This window comes from Myotis davidii, unplaced genomic scaffold (assembly GCF_000327345.1).
Source record: "Myotis davidii unplaced genomic scaffold, ASM32734v1 scaffold673, whole genome shotgun sequence".
Taxonomy (NCBI): Eukaryota; Metazoa; Chordata; class Mammalia; order Chiroptera; family Vespertilionidae; genus Myotis; species Myotis davidii.
The window spans coordinates 168,531-179,811 of NW_006286677.1; the positions used below are offsets into that span (position 1 = coordinate 168,531).

Genomic DNA, 11,281 nt, shown 5'->3' on the forward strand with positions numbered 1-11,281 from the left:
CCCGAGGGCTCCCGGGCTGCCAGAGGGATGTCTGACTGGCCAGCTTAGGCCCAATCCCCCGGGGAGCGGACCTAAGCCAGCAGGTGAACATCCCCTGAGGGGTCCCAGACTGCGAGAGGGCACAGGCCGGGCTGAGGGACCCCGCCAAGTGCACAAATTTTTGTGCACTGGGCCTCTAGTGTGTGTGTGTGTAACTATTTCATTATTATTTATTACTAAAAATTCATGTAAATGTATAAAGTATGTATTTTATCCCTAAACTTTATTTTGGGGCCTAGAATGTTTTAGGCTTTGTGGGCCATATGATCTCTATCATAACTACGCAAAAGCAGCCATAACAACACACAAATAAATGACCATGGCTAGACTCCAATAAAACTTGACTTATAAAAGTAGGCAGTGCCCTAACCAGTTTGGCTCAGTGGATAGAGCGTCGGCCTGCAGACTGAAGGGTCCCAGGTTTGATTCTGGTCAAGGGCATGTACCTTGGTTGTGGGCACATCCCCAGTGGGGAGTGTGCAGGAGGCAGCTGATCGATGTTTCTCTCTCATCGATGTTTCTAACTCTCTATCCTTCTCCCTTCCTCTCTGTAAAAAATCAATAAAAAATATATATTTTTTAAAAAGTAGGCAGTGAGCCAGATTTGGCTCATAGACCATAGTTTGCCGATACCTGGCCTAGAAAGTTTACCATATCTTAATTATCTTAACTGGTACCCTCTAGTGCAGTTACTGAAACTGAAGGCATGGCATTAGGAAGAAATAATTTCCCTCTAAAAATTAACTGTGCAGCCCTGGCCAGCATGACTCAGTTGGTTGGGCATCAACCCAAGCACCAAAAGGTTGCCGGTTTGATTCCTGGTCAGGGCACATCCCCAGGTTGCAGGCTCGATCCCTGATAGTGTGTGTGTGGGAAGCAGCTGAGCCATGTCTTGCTCTCACATCGATGTTTCTCTCTCTCTCTCTAAAATAAATAAATAAATAAATAAATAAATAAGCCTAAAAAAAATAAAATAAAAATGAACTGTGCAATACATATACCTATTGAGCACTGGAATGTAGCTAGTCCAAATTGAGATGTGCTTTAAGTATAAAATAAATGTTTTTGGATTGTGAAGATTTTGTATGACACAAAGAATGTAAAATATCTCATTAATTACTTTATACTGGTGACATTGAATAATTTGATACATTGTGTTAAACATTATTAAGTTATTTGACCTGTTTCCTTTTACTTTTTAAAATGTGACTGCTAAAATATATATTTAAAATTACACATATAGCTTGCATTATATTTGTATTGGACTGCACTGCTTTAGGATAGAATAGTTATAGAAGAGAATATATGCCTCATCAAGATTGCAAATGAGATACTTTACCCAGTTACCAAAGTGTCTCTATTCACATCTGCTGTGTATCCTGGTTTCTTTCTATCGATGGCGCTAGCATATCCTTTACATAAGAATTAAGGATCAAAATCTTTAATTCTTTCTCTTCCCACAAATAATGTATGTCCACCAATTCATTTTATCTCACTTGTTTCTAATTTTCTCTATGCTACACATTTTCTCACCTAAGTTATTAAGTCTCCTGAAAGGACTTCTTTCTCTCAACCTCTTTCCATGATCCTGACACCCGTGATTCTATACAAAGCTAAACGTTGTGACTCTCTCCAGCCATATAAACATTTTAACATTTCAGTGGCTCCGTTTACACAAAAACAATATCCAAACTATTTTATCTAACTCTTGAGGCCTTCTTAAGATCTCATTTTCAACTTCCATTTTAAACCTTACTGCCTCTCCTACTCAAGTCAGACATAAGCTTGCAGATAAAATATAGACCACCCTGTATTTTAATTTGGAATTTCAAATAAACAATTTTTAGTATATAATTTTAGTATGTTATTGAAATATACTTGTACTCAAAATACTGCTTAGCCCTGGCCAGTGTGGCTCAGTTGAGTGAGCATCATCCCATGTACTGAAAGGTCACTGGTCGGATTCCCAGTCAGGGCACATGCCCAGGTTGTGGGTTCAGTCCCCGGTTGGAGCATATACAGGAGGCAACCAAATTGATGTTTCTCTCTCATCCATCCATCTCTCTCTCTCTCTCTCTCTCTCTCTCAAATCAATTTTAAAAACATATTTTAAAAATACTGTTTATGTGAAATTGACATTTAACTATGTGAATCTGGCAACCCTAGTCTCTGGTAAGTCTATTCTCTATCTCCCAGATATTATATATAGATCACTACCCTTTTGCCTTTGCTCATACATTTTAATGAGATAATGCATTTACAACAGTGCATAACATACAATGAGCATGCAATATATATTAATACTATAATACTTTGTAGATACAACTCAATTCCCACTGGCCTTTGCTAGCCCACTTTAGCCCACAATCTATCTCTCTCCTCTGTCTAATATTTGATAAGAGTATTTACTTACTTTGAGCATTTCAAGTATGTCTTACCTTGCCTTAAATTTCTATCTCATATAGAAATTACTCACAAATAGGATTTTTAAGGAAGGCATTTTTGCATTTTACAAAAATTATCAACTTTTATTAATAAGTCGAGGCTTAAACTCCAAAGTACATGATTAAAGCACTCTAGCTTACCCTAGACCTGTGGTCGGCAAACTGCGGCTCGCGAGCCACATGCAGCTCTTTGGCCCCTTGAGTGTGGCTCTTCCACAAAATACCACGTGCGGGCGCAGTGCAATTGAAACTTCGTGGCCCATGCGCAGAAGTCGGTATTTTGTGGCAAACCCTGGCATAGGGAGGATACTCTAATCAACTGAGCTGCCTGGCCAGGGTTAAAGTTATTTTTTAACTTTTTTTTTAAATCCTCACCTGAGGATATTTTTCCATTGATTTTTAGAGAAAATGGAAGGGAGGAGGAGAGACAGAGAGATAGAAACATCCATGCGAGAGAGACATACCGATTGGTTGCATCCTGTACACAGGGCAAGCAGGGATGGAGCCTGCAACCGTGGTACATGCCCTTAACCAGAATCGAACCCGGGACACTTCAGTCCACCAGACGATGCTCCACCACTGAGCCAGACTGGCTAGGGCAAGAGGGCCAACCAGGTTCTATCCACTGAGCCAAACCAGCCAGGGCTAAAACTTTTTTCTTAAATCAAAAGGAATCTATATATATATATATATATGACCCTAATATGTAAATAGACCGAACGACAGAACAACTGAACAACCGGTCACTATGACATGCGCTGACCACCAGGGGGTACATGTAGAACATGGCAGGCATCAGCCGCAGCAGGATGGTGGAGCAGATGAGCGGAGGCACCAGACCAAGGCAGGTGGTCGGTTGCTGTCATCAAGGCAAGCTTCTGGTGGTTACTGAAAATTCTTTGCTCCTGTGCGCCGTGGTCCCACTGGGCACTCACACCTGCTGTTGGCACTGGCCCTGCTTGCACCCACTGCCTACACCAGAGCTGCCGCTCACACCGGCTTCCGGCACCCAGTGCCAACCCGATCGCTTGGCACCATCAGCAGGTGCGAATAGCGGCTACTGGCCCAGATCACCCCTCAGGGCTTCCCCATCTCTCTCTGCTCCTGAGGGGTGATTGGGGCAGCAGCCACCGCTTGGACCTGCTGCCAGCAACAACCCCACTCACACCTGCTGCCAGCGCCAGAGCTGCCACTCACACCCACTGCTGGCACCAGCCCCACCTGCACCCATTGCTGGTGCCAGCCCCATTAGTTCCACGCCAGCAGGAGCTGGGCTGCCGGCAGACAAGGGACCCAGGGGGCTGTGGCAGGAGGGGCCAGGCAGGGGCGCGGAGGATGGGCCAAGACCCACCCCTGTGCCCACAGCAGCCTCGCGGTCCACAGTTCCTTCCAAGGTGCTCGAATTCGTGCATTGGACCCCTAGTATATATATAATGTTTTGGAGGCCAGCAGTCCAAGATCAAGGTGTGGGCTGGGCTGGGCTCCCTCCTAAAGGAGGATCCTTCCTGTCTCTACCCTCTTCTGGTGGCTGCCGGCAGTCCATGGCGCTCCTTGGCATGAAGACGCATCCCTGTTTCTGCCTCTGTGGTCACTTGGCCTTCTTCCCTGGTCTTCTCTTCCTCTTCCTCCTCTTCTTCTTTTTAAATAATTCTTTATTGTTGAAAAGTATTACATATGTCCCCCTTTTTCCCCCCATTGACCACCTCCAGCCGGCCGCCTACCTCCCGCCTCCTGCCTCAGGCCTTCACCACCCTATTGTCTATGTGCATACAAGATTGGATTCTGATTCCAATCCCCCAATCTGTTCCATGAGTATATATATATATATATATATATGCAAATAATCAGATCAGTGAAAACTTTTTCTGTTTTTCACAAAGACCTATAAAATTCACAATTTACCAAGTACTCACATAATTTTTACAGAAAAAAAAAATCTAATGCCATGTTCTCCATTATACAGATGACTCGAATTAAGCAACTCAAAGTCTGTAGATAGCTTTGCAGAGCCAATGAGATTTATCTGAGGCAGGATTATTGCTACTTGAAAAAAAAAAATTCTAGCCCTGGCCAGTGTGGCTCAGTTGGTTGGGCGTCATCCCGTACTCTGAGAGGTTGCTGGTTCAATTCCTGGGCAGGGCACATGCCTGGGTTGGGCGGGCTAGATCCTGGGTGGTATTGTGTGCAAGAGGCAGCTGATTGATGCTTCTCACATCAGTGTTTCTCTCTCTCCTCCTTTCCTCTCTCTCTAAAAAAGAATCAATAAAATTTATTTTAAAAATCTATTAATGATCAAATAAGAAAATTACAGAATGTTACTCAAAGTAAGTTTTTTGTAAGCAAACACACACACAAATTAAGTACATTATTAACCGTAATGTATAGTTTTAGTACAGACTACCTAAGTTCAGTCTGGCTCTGCTGCTTAGTAACATATACCTTTCTGAGGCTCAGTTTTCTCAGCTATGAAATGGGAGCTCTTTCCCCAAGATTGTTGAGGATTAAGAGAAATAAAAATGCTTAGAACAGTGACTGGCATATGGCAAACAATAAAAAAATGCTCTTGTTATTCCGTTTCCCAATTTGATCTCTTTAGGCTTAGACCCAAACAAGGACTTAAGTCACAAAAACTAACTTTTAGAAACAAAAAGAAAGAGAAAGCACTTTGGTTTGCCACATTAAATAAACTTCAAAGATCCAAAGTCCTGCTTTTATAACTCACATAACAAATTTGTTTTTTCCCCTCTACTATGTTATGACCTTTTTAGGCCAGTCCATTCAGTTGTAATGGGAAATAATTTTGTTGTTGTTTTGGGAAACAGCTTTTATAGTCATGAATAACCAGATTCACGTAAGTCTTTCTGTGAACTACAAGTGTTTTTTATTTTTTAAAGCCTAATTGTAAATGTCTTCAATGAAGTGCTTCCATAATTCTGCTTAATTACTTTTAGTTTCTCTTTAAGAGTAGTATACAACTGTAGGTAAGAAATAATTGATGTGTGAAGTTATTTTTCCTATTTTGTATTAGTTTCAGGAACAACACTAGAAGAAACCAAGTATCATGCAACGTATTAGGTTCCAAGTCAATAAAATATTGCCTCTTACTAAGTTTCATAATATAAAATACTGGCCTCAGGACTGATTACAGTAATACCAACTGAGTAACAGCCACAGTTCAATGATGTTAACTGAACCTATTCCAAACTAATCTAGGTTATCTGGAGGCACTGTGACAGAGAAGCACATTTAACTTATACCCAAAGACCGGTAAAACTATCATAAAAATAAGGAAAATATTTTTAATGAAATGAATCATAAAATTTTAGAGAATGTTAAAATGGAAACTGCAAAACTACTGATTTCACACATTTAAACTTGGGGAAAAAGAAAATCCCAGTTAGACTACTCAGTAACAAATAACAAGTCTCAAGGATCCCTAAATGTCCAAATGTAGTAAATTGTATGTGCACTGTATCCTAAAGTTTTTATTAGCCTCATTCATTTAACTGGTCTCTTACTTTAAATTGCTGGATTTTCCATATATTTTGATAATTTTTTTTAAAATTGGGCTTCAGATTTGGGGTCAACAAACGTTTTTCATAGAGGGCCAGACAGTAAATATTTTAGGCTTTTCAGGCTAAATACTGTCCCTGCTGCATATCCACATGTTTTTTTGTAGTCTTTAAGAACCCCTTCACAAATGTAAAAATTCTTAGCTCAATCCCTATAAAAACAGGCTACAGCCAGATTTGCCCTTGGCCATAGTTTCCCCACCCCTGCTTTATACTATATATATTATCTTTTTGTTACAATGTCAATTCCACTGATAGTAATTTTCCTTCCTTCAAATATTTGTTCAAATGTCCCCTTCTCAGAACACATTCCTACCTGTCCCCACATATATAACATCGTATATAATACACAGTATATCAACTAACATTTTTGCCATCTGATCTTCGCCTCTTCACCTCCATCCACGCCCACCACCAAAATGAGTTCTATGAAGGCAGATAGGTTTTTTTCACTGATGCATCTCCTGTCCCTAGAACAGTGTCAGGCATATCAATAGGTGCTTAATAAATAAATCTACCCTCACACTTAGAAAGCAAACACTATGGAGGAAATACATAGTATCCTAATAAAATAATTTAATAAGTGAAAAAGTACTTGAGGACAAGATTGACAAATACTTGTACTTTAAAATTGTTTCTAGTCATAAAACATTTTAAAGGGAAAAAAGATTCAAAATTAAACCATTTTCTTACTGTCTCACAATGTGAGGTTATCTCTCATACAATGATTCCCTGGAAGTTTACAATGACTTTAGCTTATTTAATAATATATTTCAATTGTCATTCCTAAACCCCTCCACAGACCTGTTCTGCCTCTTTGATCTCATCGGTAAGTATTCCCTGCCCATTTAACTCACTGATCCAGTCTGGCAACTTTAAAGTTTAGCAAAGTTACTTTGCCTCATCTATGGTTCCATTACCCAATATACCTTTTTATTAAACTTCCTAATATTGTAATCTTTCCTACTTTGTCTTTACTATTCAATATAAAGCAAAAAGCTGTTTCTATTGAATGCTATTATCAAAATACATTATTCTCTGTGATTAATGAGACTTAAAAGTTACTTTTATTATACATGGTTTTACAGTTTTTACCTATTTAAAAAAAGGACAAGATTTGCTTTACCATCACCCTGATATATACTTGGCAAGGTGTTAAGGATATAACTTTGGGAATTTAGTAATTGCCACCACCATTCAGATTATGGCTACTATATTTCTAAACTTCTATTAAAACATAAAAATCAACTAAAGAATAGCTTCTTCTACTGCTATCACTAATAAATTGATACTTGATAGCTATTAGTAAATGACAATACTAAATATATTAATAACAATGTAGGAGTTAAGTCACACTAGAGATCATGCTAAGATATTCTAAAATCAAACTGCAACTGGTGATAAGAGGGAATGCTTACAGCAAAGAAAATGTTTTAAAAACCCTTTTATCCAACAAGTTATTCTTCACCTACTGTTTTCTAAATGGCTACAATTCTGCCATTCTTATCAATCAAACAAGAAAGTCCAACTTTAAAATCCAAGTCAGTTGTTAAGGGTTAAGATGATTCTTCCGGCCAATTCTTTACAGACACAATCTGTACTCCTAAAAATGCTAAGGATGTGATTTTGAAAAAACTAGCATAATAAAAACTGCTATGGAACTTTCTAAAAATTATTTTCAACTCTTTTTGTGTTCTAAATTATCATAAAATCAGATTAATTTCATTGGAACCTAATCAGGGCAAAACCTCCTTATAGAGCTAGCTTGTAATCAAGAACCAAATTGATTCTCTTTTTTGTTCTGAAAAAAGCTAGTTGACTCCCAAATTAAGGCACTTTATACCGTATGTCCCTGGAGAATAACATGGCCCAACACACCACGTCCCACTTAATCTAGTTCAAAGGAGTAACATAACGTGAGAAACTGCACTGTGTAATTCTTTTATTTTCTGCATATTAGTGCTTTACCAACACTACAACCATTAAGAACACAATTCCAGGTACTTTACTTTTTAGTTTGGGGCAATCAGTCTACAGACTCATTTACTTATATTAGACAAAATTAACCTCAAAGCTTACTGTAGTTTATAAATTCACATAAATACAGAAATTGATGCAATTAAACAAAACCTTCAGGATCTCATTTTTAAAATTCTTAGGTTATAACTGTTGTTGCAGGCTATTAATTCCTTGCCCCATGATCAGCATTGTTAGGGTTCAATTTAACTACAAGTATCAGCCTTTTATATCCTTAAAAAAAGTAAGTGAAAATTACAATTTACCAAAAGGTTTAGGATTTTCCCAAATTTCAAATATTTGCTTCCCCCCTCCCCACCCCCTTCAGTTATTTGACATTTCAAGTAAACTAAAAATAACATCTCACCTGCAACATTCAACAGCAATCACTTGATATATAAAATTTTAACTACGCCCCGTTATTTTAAGACACACAAAAAAATGGCTGCCTATCAATCTAACTCATAAGTTAGAAATACTACATTTAAGAATTAACACGAGGGTTTCAAGTTTCCTCCAGTTTAGGCATTTATACCTTTGTGCTTGTCTTGTTTCACGATGTTGTTATAGCATTGATATTTGTATTACCCATGTATGTACCTTAATGTAATAATTTAAAACACTAAGAATTAATTTATGGTGGAGCTTGGGAATCTTAAAAGCAACTAAAATGTTCTTAGATGGGGCTCCCAGCTTCATTTCTAGAGGTACGTCTACTAAAGTGAAACTGAGAATTTTATACTTTTGTTGTATTTTTAATTAAAAAACCCCTATGCATCATCTGGAGCCTGCAAGCATAGCACCTTTGCTCATCTGCTTTAAGTAAAATGTTTAAGAGTTTTACTTTGAATAATTAATTTTTTTATAGCTTTATGCTTCTCATACATCTTTGGTAAGAGCTCCATTATACAATATGGCCAAAGCATGAAGGACCAATACTGTCCAACTATATACCATGATATCCCGCTCAACTTTAGTTTTCATATACCCTCATAAAACCCACATCTTTTCCTGTATACTGCCTTTGCAGTCTACATTTCTCAAGTTCCCTAAGTTTAATTCCTTGAGGATCTCTAAAATTAATCCTTAAGGCTATATAAGAACCACATGCTGCTTCACAATTCTTTATCAGGCATTAACATTTGGTTCAAAATATTTCACACTGGTCTCAATAATCTAGTTATTGGTCCTAACCAACTTAGCAAGTAATCTGGTTAGGACCTGGATATCACCAAGTGAGCACACTGCTTACCCTTGAAGAAAAATAAGCTTACATTCATTGTCATCTGTAGGTTCTTTCTCTTCACCCTACTTCCCCTTTAATTGTCATCCCTCAGGTTTACACGTCATTCATTCATCACGTTTCCTTCCCTAAAGGACATACTGTATTACTGAACCAACAGAATATCTGACTTACTATTTGCATGAGTCAATCCTACAATCAGACAGAATTAAATACCTTTTCTACAAAACATCTTTTCCAGTGTTATTAATGGAGGTGTGGATCACTCATCTATAAAAACGCTTTTATCTTCAATCAGTTGCTGTAATGTGATGTGAAAACAGGAATGTATACTTTCCAATCAGGTAAAAGGTGCATACAATTTGAATTGTTAAATGCTTTACTAATGAACAAAGTAAACATTCTAGTAATTTAAAAACTATTGGTCTGAAGATATTGAAACATGGTAAAAGTATATATTCCAGTTTTGCCCAAAAGTCCCTTAAAATATCTACAAATATTTCGACTGTGTGTAGTTCGCCATTATTGCTCTATTTTCTGGAAAGAGTCTTTTTAAAGTCAAAAAAGGGAAAACACAGCAAAGACGCTAACTTTGCAGTGAAAAAAATCTGTGTTCTCAATGAGTTACAATTTCATATTTTTATGCAGTGTAAATTAGTTATGTAATGGGGAATTTGAGTTTTATCCCTACTCATGCATTATGTTTCAAAACTTAACAGCTGGCATTTCAAATAACTTCTTATATTACCTTTTTAACATACTGATGTGCAACTGGAACATTTTCCCATATTACTCATTCTTTGCCACTGTGGTCTAAGTTTTACTATACTGGTCTTCGGTATAAAAGGTCACATTTGAAATTACTAAGTTAGAACTCATAAGGGTGGGGGGAAAGGCCTTAAATATAAAAGACAAACGGCAGTTTGATTAAGCAATAATTTTCAGTTTACTAGATGAAACAGACTTGCAACATAGTCTGCATTAATGCAAAATAAGCCATCTACAGCAAATGGTAAGGAAACTGGGCAAAAAGGGGGGGAAAAAGCATACAATGGGGAAAAAAATCTCTCAAAATAAAAAAATCATACCATTATTATAAAGGACTTTTACCAAGAACTGCTAATATTTTCCCCGTCCCATTTGCTGGAAGTTAACAAGAGCCTCTAGCACTTTGTGTTCATGTCAAACGTCAAATCAGAGCATCCTAAACGCAAAGCAAAAAAAGAGAAAAGAAACAAAAAGGAAACTCCCTAAAAAACCCCAACCGTAGAACAGTAACTCGAGTTCAAATTCAAGAGAAAGTGGCAATTGGAAGAGGTGATGGTGGCGATAATCCTATGAATGGGTGTCTGATTTCTCTCCTTCCGGGGGGATGGGTGGAGAAGGCTCATTAGGATTTGTAGTTAGAGGTTAACCATGTGAGCCCCTCGTAGAGTCCGTCCCCCGAGGTGGCACAGGAGGGCTGCACATACCAGTTCCTGTCCCGAATCCGGGTCAGGCCCAGTTTCTCCTGGATCTCGTGGGGCTTCATGGCATCGGGCAGGTCCTGCTTGTTGGCGAAGATGAGGATGATGGCGTCCCTCATCTCCCGGTCATTGATGATGCGGTGCAGCTCCTGGCGGGCCTCGTCGATGCGGTCGCGGTCGGCACAGTCCACCACGAAGATCAGGCCCTGGGTCCCGGTGTAGTAATGCCGCCAGAGCGGCCGGATCTTGTCCTGGCCGCCCACATCCCACACGTTGAACTTGACGTTTTTGTAAGTCACCGTCTCCACGTTGAACCCCACGGTGGGGATGGTGGTCACCGACTGGCCCAGCTTCAACTTGTACAGGATTGTCGTCTTGCCGGCCGCGTCCAGGCCCAGCATGAGGATCCGCATTTCCTTGTTCCCGAAGATCTTGGATAGCACCTTCCCCATCGCGTCGGAGGAGCCGGGGCCGGGGGCATTCAGGTGTCCCGGGTCCCCT

At 39.1% G+C, this 11,281-nt stretch overlaps 1 protein-coding gene across 1 annotated transcript; it reads right to left on the reverse strand.

Annotated features, from left to right (window-relative positions):
• Window positions 1–7,982: 7,982 nt before the first annotated feature.
• ARF6 (ADP ribosylation factor 6) lies at window positions 7,983–11,275 on the reverse strand. The gene has a single exon (XM_006758375.2). The coding sequence runs from the start codon at window positions 11,230–11,232 to the stop codon at window positions 10,705–10,707; it is 528 nt and encodes a 175-aa protein (XP_006758438.1). The 5' UTR covers window positions 11,233–11,275; the 3' UTR covers window positions 7,983–10,704.
• Window positions 11,276–11,281: the final 6 nt, after the last annotated feature.

Bases quoted from the DNA above. Each gene is read 5' to 3' on its own strand.
- ARF6 (XM_006758375.2), bottom strand. From the start codon at position 11,232: ATGGGGAAGGTGCTATCCAAGATCTTCGGGAACAAGGAAATGCGGATC.